Source organism: Panthera uncia, assembly GCF_023721935.1.
Source record: "Panthera uncia isolate 11264 chromosome C1 unlocalized genomic scaffold, Puncia_PCG_1.0 HiC_scaffold_4, whole genome shotgun sequence".
NCBI classification, from domain to species: Eukaryota; Metazoa; Chordata; class Mammalia; order Carnivora; family Felidae; genus Panthera; species Panthera uncia.
Genome location: NW_026057585.1, coordinates 52,364,842 through 52,390,542, shown reverse-complemented (window position 1 = coordinate 52,390,542; position 25,701 = coordinate 52,364,842). Strand labels below are relative to the sequence as shown.

Here is a 25,701-nt window from a genome sequence, read left to right as displayed (position 1 = left end):
GGCAGTTGCCTTGTCTAAGAGGATGATGTGTATGGAGAGGGGTAATAAATGAGAAGTGGGAAAATCAGACCACCTGGAATGCTTGTCTGTATATTTTGGCTTATGATTATCTGCAGATGATTGTCCTTGGTTGCTGTGCTGAGTATCGTTCATTTGTTCTTCCAGATCTGTCTCCATCCTTCTCACCTGTGCTGTGTCCTGGGCGGCTTATCTTACTGTAGATTGCACTAACCAGGCTCTCTCATCCTCTAATTTCTGGTTCCATTTAGCCAGAGCCACCAGTGGGAGATTTAAAGGGTGAAAGAGAGCTAGATTGGAGCATTTATTCACCTAGCTCCCTTTCTACCAGGATACCTTGGGTTGACTGTTTCCTCTTTCAAAGGTCACAGTTCCTTTCCAGTGGCACACCATGCAACTAAGCTCATTGGGTTGTTGTAATCATAATCCCTCTGCCAGGGGTTATGGGAGACTGTTGTTAACCATAGTTTTTTTTTTATTTTTAAGCCTTTGTAGATAGTGTCTTTAAAAAATTCTCTTTGAGGTGACTGGGTGGCTCAATTGGTTGAGCATTCAACTTCAGCTCAGGTCATGATATCACGGTTTGTGGGTTTGAGCCCCATGGGGGGGCTCTGTGCTGACAAGCTCAGAGCTTGGAGCCTGCTTCAGATTCTGTGTCTTCCTCTCTCTCTCTGCCCACCCCCCCTGCCCCCACTTGCGCGCGTGCGCTCACACTCTCTCTCTCAAAAATGAAAACATTAAAAAAAATTCTCTTCAATTACTTAGTTTTTGAGTATGCGATGTTTCTTGCTCAGAACCTGATGCTGTTGCCTACCCGTAGTTTCCTTTCTTTCTCTCGTCTTTCCTCATAGAACCCAAATTTTCCTTTGAGGCTCTTTCCCACCCTCATTATTTGGCAATTATATGACTTGAGTCCATTTGATAGAAGTCACCCCATTGGTTTGGGTGACATAAACCAATAAGCAGTGTTCTTCCCTTTTGGCATGAGAATTAAAGCATGTGCCCCCTAAGCCAGTCAGTATATCATCGTTCCTTGACTGTAGTGATTGCTTCAACTCAATATAACAAGAAGCTTAGGACTTTTGTTTGCTTGTTAAGGTAAGGAGTTCTCTTCCTACTGGATATGAATGCAGAGGCACATTGCCCTGATTGCTGCTGGCTATCTGAGGACAGAGCAGACATCCAAAGGGGGATTGGACTGAGGTGGAGGAAAAAGAGAGAGAAAAGCTGAGCTAGAGCCCTGGTCAAGCTATATCTGAAACTTAGTTCTGGATTTCATACATATGCAAGCCAATACATTCCTTTTATTTCATGGATTTCAAGTTGGGTCTTACATTACTACCAACCAATAGTATGCTAATTAATATAGAAGTGAAAAAAAAAAAAAACAAAGTAAAATCTCAGTATTGGAAGGGATGGTAGAAGATATTTTATCTAACTCTTTTGCTTACTGCATAAATAAATCCAATTTAAAGTTCTCAACCCGTGAACTTTTAACACCTTTACTTTCAAAGACATCACTGCTTAGTAAAGTATCCTACTTTACCTTCAGACAGCTTTAGTGTCTTATTTATACTGAATATATAAAATTAATTTCCCTGAAATTTTGATTTCTTGATCAACTTTTCCCCTCCCATAATAGAGAATTTGTCATATTGTTTTTTAACTTACAACTTCAATTCCTTCAAACCACTAGTTTTTCGGATATGAGTCCAAATTTCCTCACAGACTTAATTCTTTTTCCCTGAATGCACACCACTACTACTTTGTTATTGTCTATCTTAAAATGTGGCACCCAAAATTGAGTATGGTTGTCTGGTTGAGATCTTCCAGTAATCCCTCTGCAAGAACAAATTTCTCTCTCCTTTAGATATCTGTAGCAAAAATAAAAATTTTTGTTCATTGGGTGCTTACTATTGCCAGACACTATATGTTGTATTTTGTTTACATGATACTTACCCCTCATTTCAAGACTGTAAAATCAGAATTTCTCGGGGCGCCTGGGTGGCTCAGTCGGTTAAGCGTCCGACTTCAGCTCAGGTCATGATCTCACAGTTAGTGAGTTCGAGCCCCGTGTTGGGCTCTGTGCTGACAGCTCAGAGCCTGGAGCCTGCTTCACATTCTGTGTCTCCCTCTCTCTCTGCCCCTTCCCTGCTCATGCTGTGTCTCTCTCTGTCTCAAAAATAAATAAACATTAAAAAAAATTTTTTAAATTAAAAAAAAATCAGAATTTCTCATTTCCATTTTATTGATAGGGAAACAGATGCAAAATTGATGTTAAGCAGTTTGCCAAAGGTCATTCCACTAATTAGTGGTAAGGTAAAAAGACTAATGTCTGTTTGGTTCCAAAGCTCATATTCTTATCCTACACTGTATTATACTTACAATTCTTCTCCACACACACTGTAGCGTGTCCTCCAAAGGACAGGAATTATGTAATATTTACCTTTGTGTCGCAAATATTTCACCTAGAGCCTGACACATTGTTCCAAGGGAAATTTAAAACAGGATTACCCGCCTACTTTGTTCTAAAATTTTAGACTTCTATTAATATGTCTGACATACTCAAGTATTCATGACTGATTTGCACAATGAAGAAATTTTGCATTGTAAGATTGTGCTGGCTTTTTTGGCAGTGATGTTACTCCATTTACTTATAATTCAATCAGTCAACTGTTTATGGCTTATGAGTAGGTTGAAAGCCATAAACACTCTCTCCAGGAAAGTGCTTAATATTCCTAGACACGTAGAAATTTGCATGTAATTTCAAGAGATTATGGATCTCTTGTAACTTACGCCTGATCTCACTGGGGAATTATAGACCCAGGTTGAGAAGTGCCTTTCCAGGCTAATATAATTTGGTCATATTTTTGGGACTTAACGTGAGTATGGACCATTTGAGCAGATCCAGAGCTCAAAGAGTTTTCGTCCAAATCTGTTGTGGGCCATGTTTATGCCAGATCCTCCATCTGGGCAAGAATATAAATCAAGCTCCTTAATTTTCTTTCTTAAAAAAGTGAACTGAGTCACTTCATGTTTGTTGTAAAAGCTCATTCTTCTCCAGCCTCCCCAGCAGTACCAGTGGACACTTGAGGCACTATGCCTGGCACGGAGGTTTACAAGGAATTGCAGTGTATTATTTTCTCCTTAACATGTACTAAATGTCAGAGACTGATATGAAGAATGTTTCTCTTTATTATTTTTAAAAATTTAAAACATTTTTTAAATGTTTATTAATTTTTGAGAGAGCGTGAGCAGGGGTGGGGCAGAGAGAGAGGGAGACACAGAATAGTCCGAAGCAGGCTCCAGGCTCTGGATTGTCAGCACAGAGCCCAATGTGGGGCTCAAACCCACAAACGGTGAGATCATGACCTGAGCTGAAGTCGGATGCTTAACTGACTGAGCCACCCAGGCGCCCCAAGAATATTTCTCTTTAAAACATGGGAAGACAGTTGCCCATTGTGCTGTTCAGTGTTCTTCACAATAAGTATTTGATAAGAAAGAAGTTTCTCTCTTTTTTTAGTTTTCTGAGTCCCTAGCTCATTGTGGGCTCCTAAACTTGTTTTTTATGCATTTAGTGCCTAATTCTGTGCTTATTTTTACTATCCTTATCGTTAGGTTTGTGAATTTATTTCTCACTCCCTGTACTCATGCATTTTCCTTGTGTTTGAAGCTTTCTGTTAACTGTTTGTTACCACAGGAATGCCAAAAGAGCATTACAACTCATTGAATTTGTTCAAGCCTGTATTTGTATGCGTATACTTTGCCTCTCTTCTTGTCACCTTCACCTACTTCATCCCACCCCTTTTACCCCAGCCAGTTGGGCTTTATATCTTTCCTCAACCCACTACTGTAATTTTCTTCTCTTAGCTCCCTGCTTTTATTTTCTGGACTTTGGATCTTCTGTTACCCACAAGTTTAACTGCTTGCTTTTGAGTGCAGATTCGTCTCCATTTCCCTGACTTTATATCCTGTGGGCTTTTTACAGCCTTATCTAGAGTATAGGTAATGGCAAGAAACAAGAACATGTGAATCTGGAAAGTTTTGAAATCTCAAACATACAGAAAAGTACAATACAAAGAACTTTTCTCCTTGAACTGTTTGAGAGTGAGTACTGCCATGACGTTTTACCACCCTGAGTCCTTCATTGTGTATTTCCTACAAATTTGGACATTTTCTGACATAACTACATCACTACTATGGAAGTAAAAATAACTGCCACCTAATCCTCAAATCACTAGGATGACTGCTAGTTATCCCACTAATGTCTTTCATCGTGGAAGGATCCAGTTCAGAATTATGTATTGCACTTAGTTGTGTCTTTTTAGTCTTTTTTAGCCTGGAATAAGTCCTTAGTCTTTGCTTGGCTTTTATGACCTTGACCCTTTTGAAGATGAGATGGGTCAGTTATTTTGTAGAATGTCCTTCAATTTGAAGTTGTCTGATATTTCTTCATGATTAGATTCAAGTGAGGTATCCTTGGCAGGACAGGGTGGTACACATTTTAGATTTTGGCTCATTGTTGGTAAAATTAACTTTGATCGTTTTGATTTTTATTAAAGTGGTATCTTCTCCAGGCAGAGATTTCCCTTTGTAATCAATAAGGATTTTAAAGGAGGATACTTTAATTAAGACTGTGTAAATATTCTATTCCCTTTCAAGTGTTCAATTTATTTATTTATATTAAAAATAGGCTCATGGGTTCTATGTTGCTCGATGGGTTATACTTCATTAATAGAATTACTTATTTTCATGCTTAAATTGTTTTAGATTTGAGCAGTGGGAGCTTCTTCAAGCTGGCTCCTATGTCCTCTTCTTCAGTCTTTTATTTTGCAATAATTTTAGGTTTACAGAAAAAATTGCAAAGATATGAGATAGAGTTCCCATGTATCCCAGTTTCCATTCATGTTACATCTTATATACTCAAGGTACATTAGTGAGGACTAAGACATTAACATTGGTACATTATTATTAACAGAACTTCAGTCTTTGGATTTCATTAGTTTTTTCACTTATGTCGTCTTTCTGTTCCAAGATCCAATTCAGGGGCCCACATTGCACTCGGTCAGTATGTCCCATTGGTCTCCATTCTGCATCAGTTTCTCTTCCTTGCTTTTTATGACCTTGACAGCTTTGGTTAGATATCTTTTAGAATGCCCCTCCACGTTGGTTTGTATGATGTTTTTCTCATGAGAGATTAGGGTTATGGAATTTTGGTAAGAATTCCGTAGAGGTGAGGTGTACTTCTGATAACATCATTTTAGGGAGAACGTGACTTACTACCAGTGATGTTAACCTTGATCATTTGCATAAGGTGATGTCTTCTATGTCATTCCTGTAAAGACACAATTTTTCCCATTCACGATTCCTTGGAAACAAGTCACTAATTCCAGCACACACTTATGGGAAGGGTCTGAGGTCCTTGTACATGTCCCCATCCTTTGCCAAGCACTTCCTTTGTTTTCAACATAAGATGTTGCAGCTTATTTTGCACTTTCTGTGCTTCAGCCCTGGAACCAGCCATTTCATGACGGCACCTGTTATGGACTGAATGTGTGTGTTCCTCCAAATTCATATGTTGAAGACCTAGCCCCCCTCCCCTCACCGTGTGGCTATATTTGGAGATGGGGCTTCTGTGGAAGTAATTAAGGTTAAACAAGGCTGTAAGGGTGGGGCCCTGATCCAGCAGGAGAAGGATCCTCAGAAGAAAAGACCCCAGAGAGCTTGCTGTCTGCTGTGTGCATCCACTTCCCTCCCCTAAATGTGTGCAAGCACTAGAGAAAGGCTATGTGAGGACCAGATGATGAAACATTTATAAGCCATATTAGGGAGTTTGGATTTTACTTTAAGGGAAATGAGGATCCGTTGAAATAATTAACCCAAGGTAGTGATGCAATCTTATTTCTAGCTGTCAAAAAGTAACACTATGTTATTTTTGTTTTTATCTTTCAAGCTTTGTTCTTGGCCTAACCCTCATTCTAAGGTTAGGAGGTCAGTGATGCAGTAAGTTTTAGAAATGTGATGGGAATGAATATTTCTTAGACTTTATTTTTGTAGTGCTGATACTTAAGATGCAATATAGTTTAGTAGTTCACTGTGTTTGCTCTAGAGTCTGTTATTCTGGGTTTGAATCCTAGATCAATCACATACTGTCTATACTGTAGTTCACTATACTTTTCTAGGCCTCAATGGCCTCATCTTTAAAATCTGGATAATAAAATCCAGTTTTAAAATCTAGCTAATCTGGGTTAAATAGGATTAAATGAGATAATATCTATAAATTGCCTGGGATACAGTGAGCACTCTGTAAATTATCATTATTATTACTATTTTGATAATAAGAAAAGCTAAAAGTGTATTAATTTTTTTAGACAAAGTCAGAATGTTACCCTGGCAAAAAGTTTGTATTCAAATGAACTTCCCAACATAATAGCTCCATTTAAAGTTGCTAAAATTTTACCAAAGTTAAAATTAATACCACATTTACTCAGGCAGTATCATGAAAGATAATATATGATAGACCCTCCATTGGGCCAAAAAAAAATTATTACCTGATGTGGAACATGCAAATGCTGTTCCAAGCAAGCAATAGCACATCTAGGTTTGGAGCCTAAGAGAGAGGTTTGAAAGTGGAAATAAGAATTTAGAGATTATTGGCACGAAGATGGAACTTAAGGCATCACGAGTGATGCAAAAAAAGCATTTGATAAAATTTAACACCCATTCCTAATAAAAATTCATAGGAATCAGGAATAGAAGAGAACTCAAACTTGAAGATTATCTAGAAAACCCAAAGCCATCATATTCAATGGTGAACTACTGAGAACTTTCCCTCTGAGATTAGGAGCAGTGTCAGCATCACTTCCATTCCAGATTGTGCTGGAAATTGTAGCTAGCATAATATGGCTAACAGACTGAAAACTGATAAGCAACAGGGAAATTTAAAAATTGTTGGAACACAAAATGTCTTTAGGACTTGGGTAGGAAAGGATTTCTTTTTTTTTTTTTTTTTGAGGGTGGGGGTGCAGGTGAGCAAGGGGCAGAGAGAAGGAGAGAAGTGGGGCTCACCCAAAGCAGGGCTCATGCTCACCCCATGCAGGGGCTCATGCTTGCCCGAAGTGGGGCTTGAGCTCACCAACTGTGAGATTATGACCCGAGCTGAAGCCAAGAGTCAGAGGCTTATCTGTGCAAGCCACCCACCTGCCTCAGGAAAGGACTTCTTAATGTACAAAAAATACAAATGGTAAAGGAAAGAATTAATAAATTTGGCTTGATTAAAATGATACATTTCTCTTCACCAGAAAAATTCACAAATAAAATAACAGACCACATAGCAGGGGAATACATTTATAATACAGTTCCCAACAAAGGGTTAGTATGCAGAATATGTTAAAGAAAAAAAAAAACTCCTACAAGTCGTTAAAAGACAAATACAATAGAAAAATGGCAATCAAGATGAGTGTTTTCTAGAAAGAGAAATAAATGGCAAATAAACATGAAAAGGTGCCTATGTCAGTTAAAGTTCTTCAGATACGTATATAATATCATGTTAAAATGTATTTATACTATATGCAGATATATATATAGAGAGAGAGCTTGATTGATTGATTGAGGGAGCTGGCAAGTCTAGAATCTGTCAGGCACATCAACAGGCTAGAAAGTCAGGCATGTTTTGATGCTATGGTCTTGAGGCAGGATTGCTTCTCCAGGAAACCTCAGTTTTTGGTGTTAAGGCCTTCATCTGATTAGATGAGGCCCACCCACATTATGTAAGGTTGTCTCCTTTACTTAAACTGATGGTAGATACTAACCACGTCTACAAAATCCTTCACAGCAACACTTAGATTAATGTTTAGATAGCTGGATACTATAGCCAAGTCAACCTAAAAGTAACTATCACAAGCTCTACCTTTAGTAATCAAGGGAATACAAGTTAAGATCACAGTGAGGTACAATTATATTCACGAAATTGACAAGTATCTGGTAACACCAAGCATTGTAGGGATATGTATTAGCAGGACTTTCACATCCTCCTGATGGAATATAGACTGGTACAGACATTCCAGCAAACAAATTGGCACTTTCATACAAAGACGATCATTTGCATATGTGCAGCCCAGGAATTTCATTTCTTCAGAAACTTGTACATGAGCACTAGGAAATATATAAAATTTATAAGAATGTGGTAGTAATTTTATTTTATTTTTTAAATAAATTTTTTTTTAACATTTATTTATTTTTGAGACAGAGAGAGACAGAGCATGAACAGGGGAGGGTCAGAGAGAGAGGGAGACACAGAATCTGAAACAGGCTCCAGGCTCTGAGCAGTCAGCACAGAGCCCGACGCAGGGCTCAAACTCACATACCGCGAGATCGTGACCTGAGCCGAAGTCGGACACTTAACTGACTGAGCCACCCAGGCGCCCCTAATTTATTTTATTTTTAATTACACCCAAGTTAGCATATAGTGCAATAATGATTTCAGGAGTAGATTCCAGTGATTCATCTCCTATGTATAACACCCAGTGTTCATCCCAACAAGTGTCCTCCTTAATGCCCCTGACACATTTAGCCCATCCCCCCTCCCACCCACAGCACCTCCAGCAACCCTCTGTTCTCTGTATTTAAGAGTCTCTTATGGTTTGTCCCCCTCCCTGTTTTTATTTTATTTTTGTTTCCCTTCCCTTATGTTCATCTGTTTTGTATCTTAAATTCCACATATGAGTGAAGTCATACGAATGATGTATTTCGCTTAGCATGATACACTCTGGATCCATCCATGTTGTTGCAAATGGCAAGATTTCATTCTTTTAGATTGCCAAATAATACTCCATTGTGTATATATACCACATCTTTATCCATTCATCTGTTGGTGGACATTTTGGGCTCTTTCCATACTTTGGCCATTGTCAGTAGTGCTGCTATAAACATTGGGGTACATGTGCCCCTTCAAAACAGCACACCTGTATCCCTTGGATATATACCTAGTAGTGCAACTGCTAGGTCATAGGGTAGTTCTATTTTTAACTTTTTGAGAAACCTCCATACTGTTTTCCAGAGTGGCTGCACCAGTTTGCACTCCCACCAGCAGTGCAAAAGAGATCATCTTTCTGCGTGTCCTCACCAACATCTGCTGTTTTTTTCTTATTATTTAAAATTTTTTTTACTGTTTATTTTTGAGAGGGAGCATGAGTGGGGAAGAGAGAGGGAGACACAGAATCTGAAGCAGGCTCCAGGCTCTGAGCTGTCAGCACAGCTCATGTCCTGAGCCAAAGTTGGATGCTTAACCGACTGAGCCACCCAGGTGCCGTGGTAGTAATTTTTTAAAAATATGTAAGTAGCAAAACAACAACCTAGAAAGCAAATATTCATTGATAGAAAAATAGTCCTAGAATGGAATACCAAACAGTAGTGAATAAATGAATGGCCAGGTGGAACACGAGTGAATTTTTGGAACATATTATTGAGTATAAAAAGCAAGGCACACGGCACCTAGCTGTCTCAGTCAGTAGAGCGTCTGACTCTTGATCTCAGGGTTGTAAGTTTAGACCTCAAGTTGGGCATGGAGCTTACTTAAAAAAAAAAAAAGCAAAGCACACACACACACAGAAGCAAGGCACAGAAAACTAAAAGCATCATAATACCATTTCTCTAAAGCTCAGAAACAAGTAAAACAACATATTGTTTGGAGATGCATACCTAAGTGAGCAACTCCAACCATAGGGGAACGGTGGGATGAGCCTAGCAAATGAATGCAAAAGTCAGTGGAACAGTGTTGCTAATGTTCTCTTAGGTTTTGTGGTGAGTTCCTAGATGCTTATTTCATTATTATGCCTCATAACTTAATATGTGTTACAGATAATCTCTTTATAATATCAAATCACTTAAAATTTTAAAGGTAAATTAGCAAAAATGTTTCCTTTTTTATTCCAAAAAAGTAGAATTTGAAATCTGTGAAGGCCTTTCTTAGGAAAAAAAAAAAAATTAATGAAAGTAAGTCTGAGAAGGGTTTAGAAGGTGATGTGATTCATGTTTAATACTAAGCCTGGGTTGGGGCGCCTGGGTGGCTCAGTGAGTTAAATGCCCAACTTCAGCCCAGGTCATGATCTCGTGGTTGATGAGTTCGAGCCCCACAATGGGCTCTCTGCTGTCAGCACAGAGCCCACTTTGGATCCCCTGAACCCCCTCTCTCTACCCCTTCCCCACTCATATTCTGTCTCTTTCTCAAAAATAAACATTAAAAAAAAAAAAACCTGAGGCTGGGTTTCCTTAAGGCTATCAATTCTCTCCCCAGGAAGTATTTCATATGTGCAAAACTTTCATTTAATTCCAGAGAGTGGTAATGAACGTGGCCTGGAGATAGGTTACTAAAGCTGTTTAATGCTATCAGTTTTGATGAACTTATCTTACTGTAAGTAATTTGTAACTGATATTCCTGGTCAGAAGACAAAATGTTTTCATCAAAGGTGCTACTTCATTCCTTAAAATTAACTTATAAGTTAATAGAAATGTCATAAAGCTCTTAGAATAGGGAGATACACTTTCAGTTGTTTGGGTTCTGTGCTTCTGTAGAGCATAGTGGAATTTAGGCAAATGGTTGTTAGGGCTCTCTTTCAGGTTTTAAGTTTTTAATTTGGCCAACTTACCAAGGCTTAAATTGAGGGGTGACCCACTTTTGCCTGGGTCAAAACAACCAGGGCATGGAGAAAAATAATCGTTTTTTTTTTCTTTACAAGAAGTCTTGTAAGGTTTCCCAGCTGGCAAAATCTGTATGCCACATCTGATACATAGAAAAGTTACAATTTTAAATAGAGGTATTTTAAAAATAAAAACTTTAAGTTGCAAAATGCATCTTTGAATATTTAAGATCTCTCTCAGGTAATTCAGCTGAATGAGGAACATAACATGTCATTTGTTTACAGATAGTTGATAATGTGAAGAGCAGTGTCATGTTTTCTTAATCTGGCGCTCGACAGCTGTTAACTACTGAAAGGAGAGATGAAAGTCTGTGCGACTAAAAGCGTACCACCTTCTATATTAGGTATTAGCTGATTGGCAAGATGTGTGTGCTATGCTATTGAGAGAGTTACACTTTCTTAATGAATACACTATATGTTTTTTTTAAGTCCAAGAAAACATTACAGTTTACAAGATAAAAAATGACCGTAGTAAGATATGTATATTGATCATACTACTACATAACTCATCAAACCATATTTCACAAAATTGGTAGTATGTTACTTTAAAATATATCTAATTTTGACTTACTATTAAAGAATACTAAATTATCAACTTTACTTTCTTTTCTTTCTTACCATAGGTGATTATCTTTTCTTCACCTAACATTATGTTTTTATATTTTGCCTGTTATGTCACTCTTCCCCCCCCCCCCCCCCCCCCCCACTTACATTGTGTTAAAGGGGAAAATATGTCTCAATTTGTAACTGCCCACGTATTTATTTTCTGTTTCCATATGATCTCTTACTAGGGCACTAATGATATTGTTTTTGTAATTCTTAGTGGTAGTATACTATTTTTAATTAATTTTTGAAGGAATATGGTGGTATTGTGTAGAGGTTAAGGTTGTAGTCCCTGGAACCAGACTGATGGGTGAATCTCCACTCAGCAAGTTACTAAGTATGACTTTGGCAAGTTACTTGATTTTTCTCTGCTCTGGTTTCCTGGTTTTTAATAAAAGGAGTGAGGTACCCTTGCTCTGGTACCTAAGTAAAAGCTAAATGAATATTAGCTATAATAATGGCAATGATAAGAATTATTATCATTGAGTAAATTCGCTTCTATTGTGAACTCAATATACCAGCACTTGTGTATGTTTAATTTATTCATGTGCAATATAGAACAGGTTGGCTGTAACCCTCCATCCAGGATCAGAATGTCCACCTACATGATAGTCCAGTTCCTTTAGAAAATAATAATTGCATCTGTTGTGTATTATTAGTAAACTTTCAAGGCCAAATATCAATTCAATGACAAAATAATTATTTTCAGTTTAGTGTATGTTTGAGTGCCTACCGTATGCAAAGCAGTACAGGTACTATACAAATCTATGAAATGCAGTTCCCATACTCAAGTATTATCAATTTAACAGGGGGATTGGGAATATAAATTTGCTTTTTCAGGACCCCAGCTGGGTGAAAGTCATACCAGAAGAAGCAAGTTCAGACTGGATTGATAATGGAAACAGAATGAACTGGAAAGCCAGTTTCAACATCTTGGGGAGCCAAGTGGAAATAAATTGAACCACACGTGTACCTTGTGGTGGTTATTGTTTCATACCCGGGGATCGCTAGGTTTGCAGTCTAACTGTATTTATTCTCTAGGCTGGTACTACAGCATCTACAAGTGTATTGTTAAAAACTCAGCATGTGATATACCAAGAGAAATGTTTAATATTATTTCTATAAGACAGGCATTAAAAAAGTATGATCATTGTTAGTGTAGAGGTGAGAGAAGTCATGTCCTGTGGGAAAGAATTGGAGAAAACTTCATGAAAGAATATTTGAACTGGGATTTCAAAGGATGCATGTGGTTTCAGATGAAGTTTACAAGTATTGATATCTTTGTCCCATGCAAGGTCAAGGTATCCGCATGAGCAGAGATTCAGAATGAGGGCTGTGCATGGCATCCTCATGAGATAGTGCTCATAGAGCAGAAACAGGATCTGTGTGCAGATCCTGTACTGGGAGATACAGTTGGAGAGGTAGGTTGATGTCATATTTGGTGGGCCTGGAATGCCTTTAATTTAAATAATGGAGGTCCGTGGAAGGTGTTGTACATGGCAGATGGTGGTAGTAATGATTGGCTAATACAGCTGGATTATCCACTAACTGCATTCATGTGTTTATTTGAACTCGTGTTTTGTCTCTTTCAGGAAGTTCATGATTTATTACAAGACTATGAGTTAAAGTATTGTTATGTGGACAGAAATAAGAGAACAGGTAAGATTTCACTTTTAAGCATCTGGTTTCACTTTGATTCTAAATGTGGGCATTATTAATGTATCTATGTATCTTACTAGAAACATTCATTTTTATAAAGAATGTCCTAATACGTTGTGATGTTATAGTAAATTTTTGTAGGCTTTGCATTGTTTATTTTTTAATTGCAGTGTAATTAACATGCAATGTTATATTAGTTTCAGATGTACAACATATTTTTTTTTAGGTGTACGACATATTGATTCCACAATTCTATACATTACTCAGTGATTACCACAGTAAGTGTAGTCACCATCTGTAACCATACATGATTACAGTATTATGGACCGTGTTCCCTATGCTGTACTTTTCATCTCCGTCACTTATTTCATAGCTAGAAGTTTGTACCTCTTAATTCCCTTTATATATTTCACTCACCACTCCCCCATGTCCCCTCAGGCAACCACCAGTTTGTTCCCTGTATTTAAGAGTTTTTTTTTTTTTTTTTATTAAAGCACATTCAATGCACAACACAGGGCTCAAACTCATGACCCTGATATCAAGTTGCATGCTCCATCACCTGAGCCATTCAGGTGCCCCCCCATTTGTTTTTGTTTATTCATTTGTTTTTTTAGATTCCACACATTAGTGAAATCATTTGGTATTTATCTTTCTGTCTCTGATTTGTTTCACTTAGCAATATACCCTCTAGGTCTGTTCATGTGGTTGCAAATGACAAGATCTCATTCTTTTTTATGGCTGAGTAATATTCTGTTATATGTGTGTATATATACATGTGTGTGTGCATATATATGTATATATATACACACACCATATCTTCTCTATGCATTTATCTATTAATGGACATTTGGATTGCTTCCATATCTTTGTTGTAAATAATGTTGCAGCAAACATGTATCTTTTCAAATTAATGTTTTCATTTTTTTTGGGTAAATACCCAGTGGTGGGATTACTGAATCATATGGTATTTCTATTTTCAATGTTTTGAGGAACCCCCATACTACTATCCACAGTGGCTGCACTAATTTACATTCCTATTAACAGTGCACAAGTGTTCCCTTTTCTCCTCATCCTCATCAACACTTTTAGTTCTTGTCATTTTGATACTAACCATTGCGACTGGTGTGAGGTAATATCTCATGATTTTGATTTGCATTTCTCTGCTGATGAGTGATGTTGAGCATCTTTTCATGTATCTGTTGGCCATCTGTATGTCTTCTTTGGAAAAATGTCTATTCAGGCCCTTTGCCCATTTTTAAGAAATGCTTGTTCATTTATTTTGAAAGTGAGAGTAGGAGAGAGAGAGAATGCCAGGTAGGCAGAGAGAGAGAGAATGCCAAGCAGACTCCATGCTATTAGCACAGAGCCTGCCACAGGGCTTGATCTCACAAACTGTGAGGTCATGACCTGAGCTGAAATCAAGAGTCAAATGCTTAACCAACTGAGCCACCCAGGCACTCCTCTGCCCATTTTTTAATCACATTGTTTTTTGGTGTTGATTTGTATATGTTTATATGTTTTGGGTATCAGTCCTTTGTCAGATACATCATTTGCAAATATCTTCTTACAATCATTAGGTTGTCTTTTTGTTCTGTTGATGATTTCCTTGGCCAGGCAAATTAGTGTAGTCTCAATAGTTTATTTTTGCTTTTGTTTCCTTTGCCTAAGGAAACATACCCATAAATAAGTTGTTAAGGGTGATGTCCAAAAAATCACTGCCTTTTTTTTGCAACCATTAGGAGTTTTACAGTTTCAGGTCTCACATTTAAGTCTTTAGTTCATTGTAAGTTTATTTTGTGTACGGTGTAAGAAGGTGCAGTTTCATTCTTTTGAATGTGGCTGTACAATTTTCCCAGCACCATTTATTGAAAAGACTGCCTTCCCCATTGTATATTCTTGCCTACTTTGTTATAGATTAATTGACCATATAGGTATGGGCTTATTTGTGGGCCCTCTGTTTCATTGATCTATGTGTCTGTTTTTCTGCCAGTACCATCCTGTTTTGATTACTACAGCTTTGTAGTAGATCTTGAAAGCTAGGATTGTAACACTTTGAGCTTGATTCTTCTTTCTCAAGATTGCTTTGGCTTCTTGAGGTTCTTTGTGGTTCCATATAAATTTTAGGATTATTTGTTCAGGTTCTGTGAAAAATGTTGTTGGTATTTTGTTAGAGATTGCATTAAATCTGTAGATTGCTTTGAGTAGTGTAGACATCTTGACAGTATTGGCTCTTCCAATACAGGAGCATGGAATATCTTTCCATTTGTTTGTGTTATCTTCAATTTATTTCATCAATGCCATAGCTTTCAGAGTACAGGTCTTTTACCTCCTTGGTTAAATTTATTCCTGGGCATTTTATTCTTTTTAGTACAATTATAAATGAGATTGTTTTCTTACTTTCTCTTTCTGCTATTTAATTATTAGTGTCCAGAAAGGCAGCTATTTTCTGTGTATTAATTTTGTATCCTGCAGCTTTGCTGCACTCATGTATTCTAATAGTTTTTGGTCAAATCTTTCGGGTTTTCTACATATAGTATCATACCATCTACAAATAGTGACAGTTTAACTTCTTCCTTACCAATTTGGATGACTTTTACTTCTTATTTAATTTTTGTGGCTAGGTCTTCTGTACTATGTTAAATAAGAGTGGCAAGAGTGGACATCCTTGTCTTGTTTCTGGTCTTAGATAAAAAGCTTTCAGTTTTTTACCATTGAGTATGATGTTAGCTGTGTGTTTTTCATGAATGATCTTTATTTAGGTTAAGGTACATATCCCCTAAACACACTTTGTTGAGAGAGCGTATCATCAATTCATGTTGAATTTTGTCAAATGCTTTTTCTGCATCTACTCAGATGATTGTATGACTTCTTTGTTTTGTTAATGTGGTTTATCCTTGTTGATTGATTTGTGAATATGTGAACCTGCTTGTCTCCTTGGAATAAATCCCACTTGATCCAAGTGAATGATCCTTTCAATGTATTGCCGAATGCAGCTTGCTAATATTTTGTTGAGGATTTTTCCATCTGTTCACCAGGAATATTTGTCTGTGATTTTCTTTTTTTGTAGTGTCTCTGTTTTGTTTTGTTTTGTTTTTTAAATCAGGGTAATACTGGCCTCATAGAATGTATTTGGAAGCTTTCCTTCCTCTTCTATTTTTGGAATAGTTTCAGGAGAATCAGTATTTTTGCTTAAATGAAAGGTAGAATTCACTTGTGAGGCAATCTGGTCCTGGACTTCTGTTTGTGTGAAGTTTTTCATTATCAGTTCAACTTTGTTACTAGTAATTGGTCTGTTCAGATTTTCTATCTCTTCCTGATTCAGTTTTGGAAGATGGTATGTTTCTAGAAATTTACCCATTTTTTCTAGGTTGTTCTGTCTATTGACAAAATTTTTTGTGGTATTCTCTTACAATCTTTTGTATTTCTGTGGTGTCAGTTGTTAATTCCCCTTTTATCTCTGATATTATTTATTTGTATCCTCTCTTTTTTTCTTGATGAGTCTGGCTAAAGGTTTATCAATTTTGTTGATCTTTTATCTCTTGGTTTCATTGATCTTTTCTGTTGTTTTTTTTTTTACTCTCTAATTTATTTTGGCTCTGATCTTAATATCTTCTTCCTTTCCTGGCTTTGGGCTTTGTTTCTTCTTCCTTTTCTAATTCCTTTAGGTGTTAGGTTAGACTGTTGGAGATTTTTCTTGTTTCTTTAGTTAGGCCTGTATCCCTATAAATTTCCCTCTTAGAACTGCTTTTGCTGTGTCCCAGAGATTTTGGAACATTGTGTTTTTATTTTCATTTGTCTTCAAGTATTTTTAATTTCATCTTTAATTTCTTCATTGAAGAAATCCAGTGGCTGTTTAGTAGCATGTGGTTTAGCTTCCACCTTTGTGTGTTTTTCCACTTTTTTTTCTTGTGATTGATTTCTAGTTTTATACCATTGTGATCAGAAAAGATACAGGATTTAAATTTTATTAAATTTATTGAAACTTGTCCGTATCCTGTCATATGATTATCCTGGAGAATGTTCCTTGTGAACTTGAAAAGAATGTGTGTTCTATTGATTTGGAGTGGAATATTCTGTATATATCTGTTAAGTCCATCTGCCCTAGTATGTCGTTCAAAGACACTGTTTCATGATTGATTTTCTGCCTGAATGATCTATTCATTGATGTAAGTGGGGTGTTAAAGTCCCCTACTATTATTGTATTACTGTCAATTTCTTGCTTTCTGTCAATATTTGCTTTATGTATTTAGGTGCTTCAATATGAAAGAAAATTTTTAAGACTTTATAAAATTTTGCATTAGACATAGTTGGAAAAAATAAAATCTGTATGAAAATCAAAAACAAAACAGAACATTGTAGTATCTTACAGTGGAACTCCTGATATAATTCTTGTACTTTGATTTGAGTCACTGGTCATGAAATTAGGTTAGTGGTTGGTATCAGCCTAAAAAAACACAATGAAATAGAATAGAAAATATCAGAGTGCATTGCATAGGGCAGGAGTTTCAGTTACTGATACTTTTGTTTCAGAAATATTTGAAGTGTGTGTGTGTGTTTATTGAGTCACAGACCAAAAATATATTCCTTACTGTGGGTCATAGTCAAAAAAGTTTGCAAACACTGGCTTAGACAAAACTTTAATTCATTTTGTTATCTTCTAGCTTTTGTTACCTTACTGAATGGGGAACAAGCCCAGAATGCAATTCAGATGTTCCATCAATATTCTTTTCGAGGAAAGGACTTAATTGTTCAGCTCCAGCCAACAGATGCTTTGCTGTGTATTACCAACTTACCCACTTCTTTTACATTAGAAGAGTTTGAAGAACTTGTTCGTGCTTATGGAAATATCGAGAGATGTTTTCTAGTCTACAGTGAGGTTACTGGCCATTCCAAAGGCTATGGATTTGTGGAATACATGAAAAAAGACTTTGCTGCAAAGGCTAGATTGGAGTTATTGGGTAAACAATTGGGAGCATCAGCTCTGTTTGCACAATGGATGGATGTTAATCTATTGGCTGCAGAGCTAATTCATTCTAAGTGCCTTTGTATAGATAAACTCCCTAGTGACTACAGGGATTCAGAGGAGCTGTTGCAATTTTTTTCCAGTATACATAAACCTGTGTTTTGCCAGGTATGTATTTTTCAGGTATCATTTGAAATATTTGAAAATATCTGCCTCTGTATCTATTGTATATGCACTCACAAATTTATTATGCCTATGTGAATATCACAGTGGATAATCTAATTCTTCTTTAGTCTATAATGAAGACTTTAAGTTCATGGTAAATTTTAAATCAATTCCCATTGTGTGTGGGTCAACCTATAGTATTATATAGTTAAGTATGTCTTAGCAAACCCATCACTTACTCATTCACCTCATTCCATCCATGTGTCTAGCCTTTCATTCATTGATCCGTTCATCTATCCAAGTTTTACTTATTATCTTCTCTGCACCAGACACTATATTGCTAAAAGTTAGAAATAGAATAGAAACGTACTCTCTCAATACCTTACAATTTTGCAGAAGGTACTGACAAGCAAATAATGATAAATCCTGTATAAAGAGTGATGTAATTATTGGAAGATAGAAAAGTATTATGAGGTTTAAAAAGAATGTATAATTCTGTCCTAATGGGATCATGGTGAGACATTTAGAGAAGATCTTGAAAACTGACAACACTGGTATGAATTTTCATGTAATTTATCAGTAAGATTAAATATATTCTAAACATAGATATGGACTATAAGATCCTTCCCTTATAGGTGTTTGATAGCAACTAATGAACTCTTTTTCTCTCTTGCTTTTCTTAATTTCTTCCTTCTCTCTCTTCTCTCCTTCTCTCTCATGCTGCTTTTCTTCTTAACCCCTGTTCTCCACCCCCACCACCCCACCAGTTTTCTTTAATCATATATTTGTTCAGTCTCTACTGTTACAGTGGGAGGCTAGGAGTTATGGTCACTCACACACACACACACATACATATACATAACCATAGTATATTTAAATAATATATATAGCTAACTACATAAGTATATATAATATCTATAATTATAATTATATATGTGTATATATTATATATAATATATATGTATATAATATGTATATTATGTATATTATGTATATTATATATTATATATATTATATATATATATATGAATGCCTACCTTATTTTTTCATTTCTACCCCTCCAATCCCAATATAAACATCAAGGAAACCATCCAAGAGCTTCATAAAATTAGAAAGTTTTGTGACAAAGCTTTTGTCAGTCTTTGCTCAGTTATTGAAAAGTGATTTCTGTAATCCATATACTATTTTTGAATACTAAAAATTGTATAGTGCTATTCTAAGGTCATATATAATTCTTTGTAGCTGTCGTTGAGGCCTTTGAGGCATATGTGAGGGGGAAAGCTGTTTATCACAAATTGTATTTGAATTATGAATCCCAGAATTGGAAGGTACCTGAGAGGTTCTCTAATCCAGCTTGCCATTGGTAGAAAAGTGTTTGTTACACTATTTGCAAGTGGCCATTTCGCTTCTGTTAAAATACTTCAAAATAATGGAAAATTAACTAGATGGGGAGTCAGACTAATACATGTTTGAGTGGCTCTCCTATTGAACTAAAAAAAACTCTTTAAAACTACTGATACTGTGGACTTAGAGGATTTTGTCTTTTGGAAGAATTAAAATGGTATTATAATTTATATAGGCATGAAAGTTACCATAATGAACCAGGAATAATAAGTGTTTGAAACGTTTTCAAAAGATTGATGAAACAACTTTATGACGCCTTTAGCAGTGGATCTGGGATGTTCAGATTCTTGCTTGGTAGGTAGAAGGGACTACATTGAACACAGTCTCTTACTTTGTAATCAAGGGACACCAAAGACAGTGACGGCGTTTACAAATCTTGATTTAAAAAAAAATTTTTTTTTAACGTTTATTTATTTTTGAGACAGAGAGAGACAGAGCATGAACGGGGGAGGGGCAGAAAGAGAGGGAGACACAGAATCGGAAGCAGGCTCCAGGCTCTGAGCCATCAGCCCAGAGCCCGATGCGGGGCTCGAACTCACGGACTGTGAGATCGTGACCTGAGCCGAAGTCGGCCGCTCAACCGACTGAGCCACCCACGTGCCCCAAATATCTGGTTTGGATTACAAGAGGAACGGGGTTGTAGGAGAGATGTTTAGAAGAGGTATATATTTTCCCTTTCTCCCATGTAATTGGAAAAAGTTTCATGGAAGAAAAGTTTCATGAGGAAAGTTTTAAAAGGAAGGAAGAATGTGAAGGAAAGATAGAAATTTGGTCTCACTGTATAGTTAGAAAGTAAAACTTCAAAAAGAGAAAAGAAACTAAAAAGGACTAAGAAATGATTTAATTGTAATACTAACTTATGAGATGCCAAATCCAAACAAGTATCATAGATGTGTCTTCTCAAAGACATACCATGCTGAATTTTATCACATTTACCACTTTATAGAGTGAATGTGTTTAAGATAATTCAGACATGTTCAAAACTTAGAAACTTTTTAGTGTCTTATTTTGTTCTTATTTTTGCTCTTTGTACCAGTCTTTACAGATCCAGGACTTTAGTATCTTCCTTTACACTCTTACAGGTGGGTGACTGGAAATAAATCTAGTTCTGCATTGTAGGAGTTTGTTTAGGGCACATTCAGAAACAAAGCTTGTGTGTTGCATATGGTATTTTAACAAACCCAGGGCACAATTTTCCCACATAAGATTTGCTTTGGAATACTTGACCAAATTCCTGAGATCTTCCTGAAATACTGAATTAAAAGTTGAATATGGTTCCTCCTACCTTTCTTCTCTTGATAATATAAACTTTAATTTACATAGATATGTGGTCAGATAATTGTTCAGTATCTTTCTTTGTCCATGTATCTGGTAAATTTATTTTAAAGTGTTATTTATTGTGTTTCTACATTTTTCTATAAATTATCAGTTACACATCTTTTTTAATATAGAGGGAATATTGTCATTTGAACTTTGAGTTTTAAAGTAAATTAGAAAATCAAAGAATTGAAAAGAAATTGGACAGTCTTGTTTATCATCCTATCTTCAGGACGCATCTAAGCAACTAGTGAACATTCATTATTTATATATTTGTTTATTTATTAATGTACCTATATGTCCAGCGTGGGGCTCGAACTCATGACCCCAAGATCAGGGATCGCATGCTCTTCCAACTGAGCCAGCCAGGCATCCCACAACTAGGAAACTTTTAATTTTAGAGAGAGAGAATACATTATTTTCACCAGTATATGCTCTGATATGTTTGTTTTTGAAAATGAAAATTGCATACTGAAAATAAATATTTCTAACCAGATATCAGGATTCTCCTTTTAACAAACTGTGTTAAATCAGCTTGCACAGGATGAAGGTAGTTATGTTGGCGGCTTTGCAGTGGTGGAATATAACACTGCAGAGCATGCTGAAGAGGTTCAGCAAGCCGCTGATGGTATGACGATCAAGGGAAGCAAAGTCCACGTTTCCTTCTGTGCCCCAGGAGCACCTGGGCGAAGCACATTAGCAGCATTGATAGCAGCTCAACGTGTGGTAAGTTTATTGTTCTTTATGAGGATATAGAAGAATGCTAATGCTATCTTAATCTATCCAAACCAGTTGACCATTCATTGGACCTGCATTACATTTCCATTACACAAAGACATTCTTCCTTTGTAAAAATTGGCTAAATGGTATCTCTGTCAAATCAAGCCAGGAGTCATTACAAAAGAAAAAATTGCATTAAGTAAAGTGTATCCATCTGAAGAAGTTTTTTGAAGGAATGCTCTGTTCTAAACTTTGAGTGTAATGTCTCTTTTTACAAAGTGTTCATAAAGTATGCATAGTGCAAATACAGGAAGGTGTGTGCTTCCTTTTTGCCCACATGGCTCATTGTAACTACTTCTTTATTGTTGACTGCCTGCTTATTTTTCTCTGTACCTCTGTGGTATGGAAGTTCCATGCAGATAGACACTAGTTCTTGTTCAGTTTTTACTCGAGGCATGTTAGCATAGTGTGACACTTGAATGTGACGTTAAAGTATGATTTTGAACTGTATTGTTGGGAATGGAGGATAGAATTGCTAGATAAATACAAATTTTGCATGGGACATACTTACATTGAAAAAATTATTCATTGATTATCTGAAACCCATCTGGGTATTACCAATTAAATCTGGCAACCATAAGGAGGTAGAAGGAATTGAATAAAACCTTTCAAGCAGTAGGATGAGGTGAAATTTGCATGCTTCCAGAGTGGTGAGTGGTGGAGGTGGAGGAGTATAGAAAGGGATGACATGGTAGGTTGATGCCAAATCAGAGGACCATCAAGCACTGGAAGGATTTAGACTGAATTTGATAAGCAGAGGGGAGCTTATGAGGTATATAAACAAGGTAGTGATGGGATCAGAGTGAAGCCATCAAGAGATTAGTCTGAAAGTGGTTCATGGATGAACGGGGGAGGGAGAAAAGGATAGGAGATTGCTCTTGGTCTCACATCACTTGCCCTCCTCTTCCTGTTCTTGCACTTCATGTCTGGTCCTTGATCCCTTCTCCCTTCTTTTGTAGTTTGCCTTTTCCTTCTTAAGCTCTCCTGTCATTCTCCTGTTCTAAGTCACAGCCTCAGCTATTCTTTGACTGTCAATGTCATGCCTCTGTTGGATCAGAGTTGCTGAGTTTACAATTCTGAATTCATCCAGTCACCTACTTCTGCAGCCAGGGCACTGTGTCCTCTTGAAGAAAAACAAACACTTGGGTGACTTGATGCTACTACATGTGTGTGTCCTGCATTTATGGCTGGTCCCCTGAAAAACTTTAGCTTCACATCTCTCATCAGCCGCTCTTCTCCATTTTCTACAGCAATTACCTTAAGCCTTAATCTCTCTTCTGCCTTCGTCCTTTGTATCAGATGGTCATGCTTCATCCATGGACAAAGATCCCTGCTCTCTTGGAGGAAGAGTTGTACCTCGTCCAGCCAACACTGCGGCTCATGACTGTGTCTCCCATCTTCAAGGATCGTGATCCTTACCTTTCAACGTTTTTTCATTGGTTGCTCTGCTAGCTCCATCCCATCTTCTCATAAACATGCTCAGATCCTTTCCTTTAAAAATTCTTTCTAGAAATTGGCTTTTAAGTCAGAGTGGCTAAAATGAACAAATCAGGAGACTATAGATGCTGGAGAGGATGTGGAGAAACGGGAACCCTCTTGCACTGCTGGTGGGAATGCAAACTGGTGCAGCTGCTCTGGAAAACAGTGTGGAGGTTCCTCAAAAAAATTAAAAATAGATCTACCCTATGACCCAGCAATAGCACTGCTAGGAATTGACCCAAGGGATACAGGAGTGCTGAGGCATAGGGGCACTTGTACCCCAATGTTTATAGCAGCACTCTCAACAATAGCCAAATTATGGAAAGAGCCTAAATGTCCATCAACTGATGAATGGAGAAAGAAAGTGTAGTTTATATACACAATGGAATACTACTTGGCAATGAGAAAGAATGAAATAAGGCCTTTTGTAGCAACGTGGATGGAACTGGAGAGTGCTATGCTAAGTGAGATAAATCATACAGAGAAAGACAGATACCATATGTTTTCACTCTTAATGTGGATCCTGAGAAACTTAACAGAAGACCATGGGGGGAGGAGAAGGAAAAAAAAAGTTCGAGAGGGAGAGAGCCAAACCATAAGAGACTCTTAAAAACTGAGAATAGGGGCGCCTGGGTGGCGCAGTCAGTTAAGCGTCCGACTTCAGCCAGGTCACGATCTTGCGGTCCGTGAGTTCGAGCCCCGCGTCAGGCTCTGGGCTGATGGCTCGGAGACTGGAGCCTGTTTCCGATTCTGTGTCTCCCTCTCTCTCTGCCCCTCCCCCGTTCATGCTCTGTCTCTCTCTGTCCCAAAAGTAAATAAAAAACGTTGGAAAAAAAAAATAAAAAAAAAAACAAAACTGAGAATAAACTGAGGGTTGATGGGGGGTGGGAGGGAGGGTAGGGTGGGTGATGGGCAATGAGGAGGGCACCTGTTGGGATGAGCACTGGGTGTTGTATGGAAACCAATTGGACAATAAATTTCGTATTTAAAAGAAAAATTTTTTATGTTTATTTCTGAGACAGAGACAGAACACGAGTAGGGGAGGGGCAGAGAAAGAGGGAGACACAGAATCCGAAGCAGGCTCCAGGCTCTGAACTGTCAGCACAGAGCCTGATGCGGGGCTCGAACTCACAAACTGTGAGATTGTGACCTGAGCCAAAGTCGGTCGCTCAACCGACTGAGCCACCCAGGCGCCCCAACAATAAATTTCATATTTAAAAAAATAGAAATTGGCTTTTATATTGCTCTTCCTTCACAACTGGAGCCTCTTGAACAATTAGCCCCTACTTGGTTTATTCCCATTTCTTCATTTCCCATTCCGCCTCAGCCTGATATACTGTGGTTTCTACCTCAGCTATTCAAGTGAATCTGTTCCCATTTAGATTAATAGAGATTTCTTAGTATTGAAGTTGAGTAGGCACTATTCAGCATTTTATTGCTTGGTGTCTTTAAAAGTCTCCTCCACCATCTTGAATTCTACCCACTATTCTTTTTCTGCCTAACTATTCGTGCCCTTTCTTCTTTTTCCCTAAGGGCTGGTATCAGACTTCTGCCTTTGGCTTTTTCACTTACTTCTTGTATATTCCAATAGCCCCAGTTATTGCCTATCAGTAATGACTTACAAGCTTGTATTTTTGAACCAGTTTGCCCTCAGCACTAAATATGCATTTCCAAATGATTATTAAACATTCTTCCTTCATATAAGTAGTTAAATTTCAACATTTTCAAAAGAAAACTATCTTTTCTCTGGAACTTGTTTTTCTGTGTTCTATAATGTGGGATTGGATTTGCTGAGGTTACAACTCTGAATCCAGTTCTTATCCAGTCGCCTACTTGCACCAGGACACTGTGTTCCCTTAGAGAAAAACAAACACCTAGGTGGCTTGATGCCACTATAAATATGTGACATACATGTATAATTCTGTGTTCGGTATGTGGCACAAGTTCACCCAAACTAAAATTATCTGAACCAAAAACTCAGTTAATCATGATTGGTTTCCCTCACCTGCTGCCCAAATCCAGATGTCAAAAATATTAGTAAATCCTTTCAGTTGTATGTCCCAACATTTCTTAAATCCTTGAGACTTGTCAACATCTTTGTTACTTTGCTCAGGATCTCATCTTTTCTCACCTTGGTGTTAAGAATAGCCCTCTGTGTGGTCACCACTGTAATCCATCTTCCACAGGACCTCAGGAGTGATCTTTTCCATCCTCAAATCAGATTATGTCATTTACTTACTTAATATTCTTTAATGTCTGCATAAATTCAGATTCCTTTGCATGGCATGCAGCGCCCTTCATGATCAGATATCAGTGATAATGAGAAATCTTAAATGTTTCTTGATCTTATAAGTAATGCATCTGCATTGATGCTTTCTACAGGTTCCTGGTACATATGCTTTATCAAATTTTCTGAGATTAAAAAAGAAAATCATGGGGCGCCTGGGTACAGTCAGTTAAGCATCCAACTTTAGCTCAGGTCATGATCTCACAGTCCATGAGTTCGAGCTCTGAGTCAGGCTCTGTGCTGACAGCTCAGAGCCTGGAGCCTGTTTCAGATTCTGTGTCTCCCTCTCCTGCCCTTTCCCCCCCCCCCCCCCCAAAAATAAATAAACA

The 25,701-nt window shown here is 37.3% G+C and overlaps 2 protein-coding genes across 4 annotated transcripts in view; one reads left to right on the top strand and one right to left on the bottom strand.

The window, feature by feature from the left end:
• JAK1 (Janus kinase 1) overlaps positions 1–25,701 on the bottom strand; it is a 692,496-nt gene that overhangs the window by 472,840 nt on the left and 193,955 nt on the right. The window lies entirely within an intron of this gene.
• The window catches only part of RAVER2 (ribonucleoprotein, PTB binding 2), a 97,476-nt gene that overhangs the window by 7,048 nt on the left and 64,727 nt on the right, over positions 1–25,701 (top strand). For both annotated transcript variants that reach the window (XM_049618540.1, XM_049618539.1), the window contains exons 2-4: positions 12,911–12,977; positions 17,639–18,108; positions 21,361–21,552. In XM_049618540.1, the coding sequence (XP_049474497.1) occupies positions 12,911–12,977; positions 17,639–18,108; positions 21,361–21,552 (729 nt within the window). The remainder of the gene's footprint in view (positions 1–12,910; positions 12,978–17,638; positions 18,109–21,360; positions 21,553–25,701) is intronic.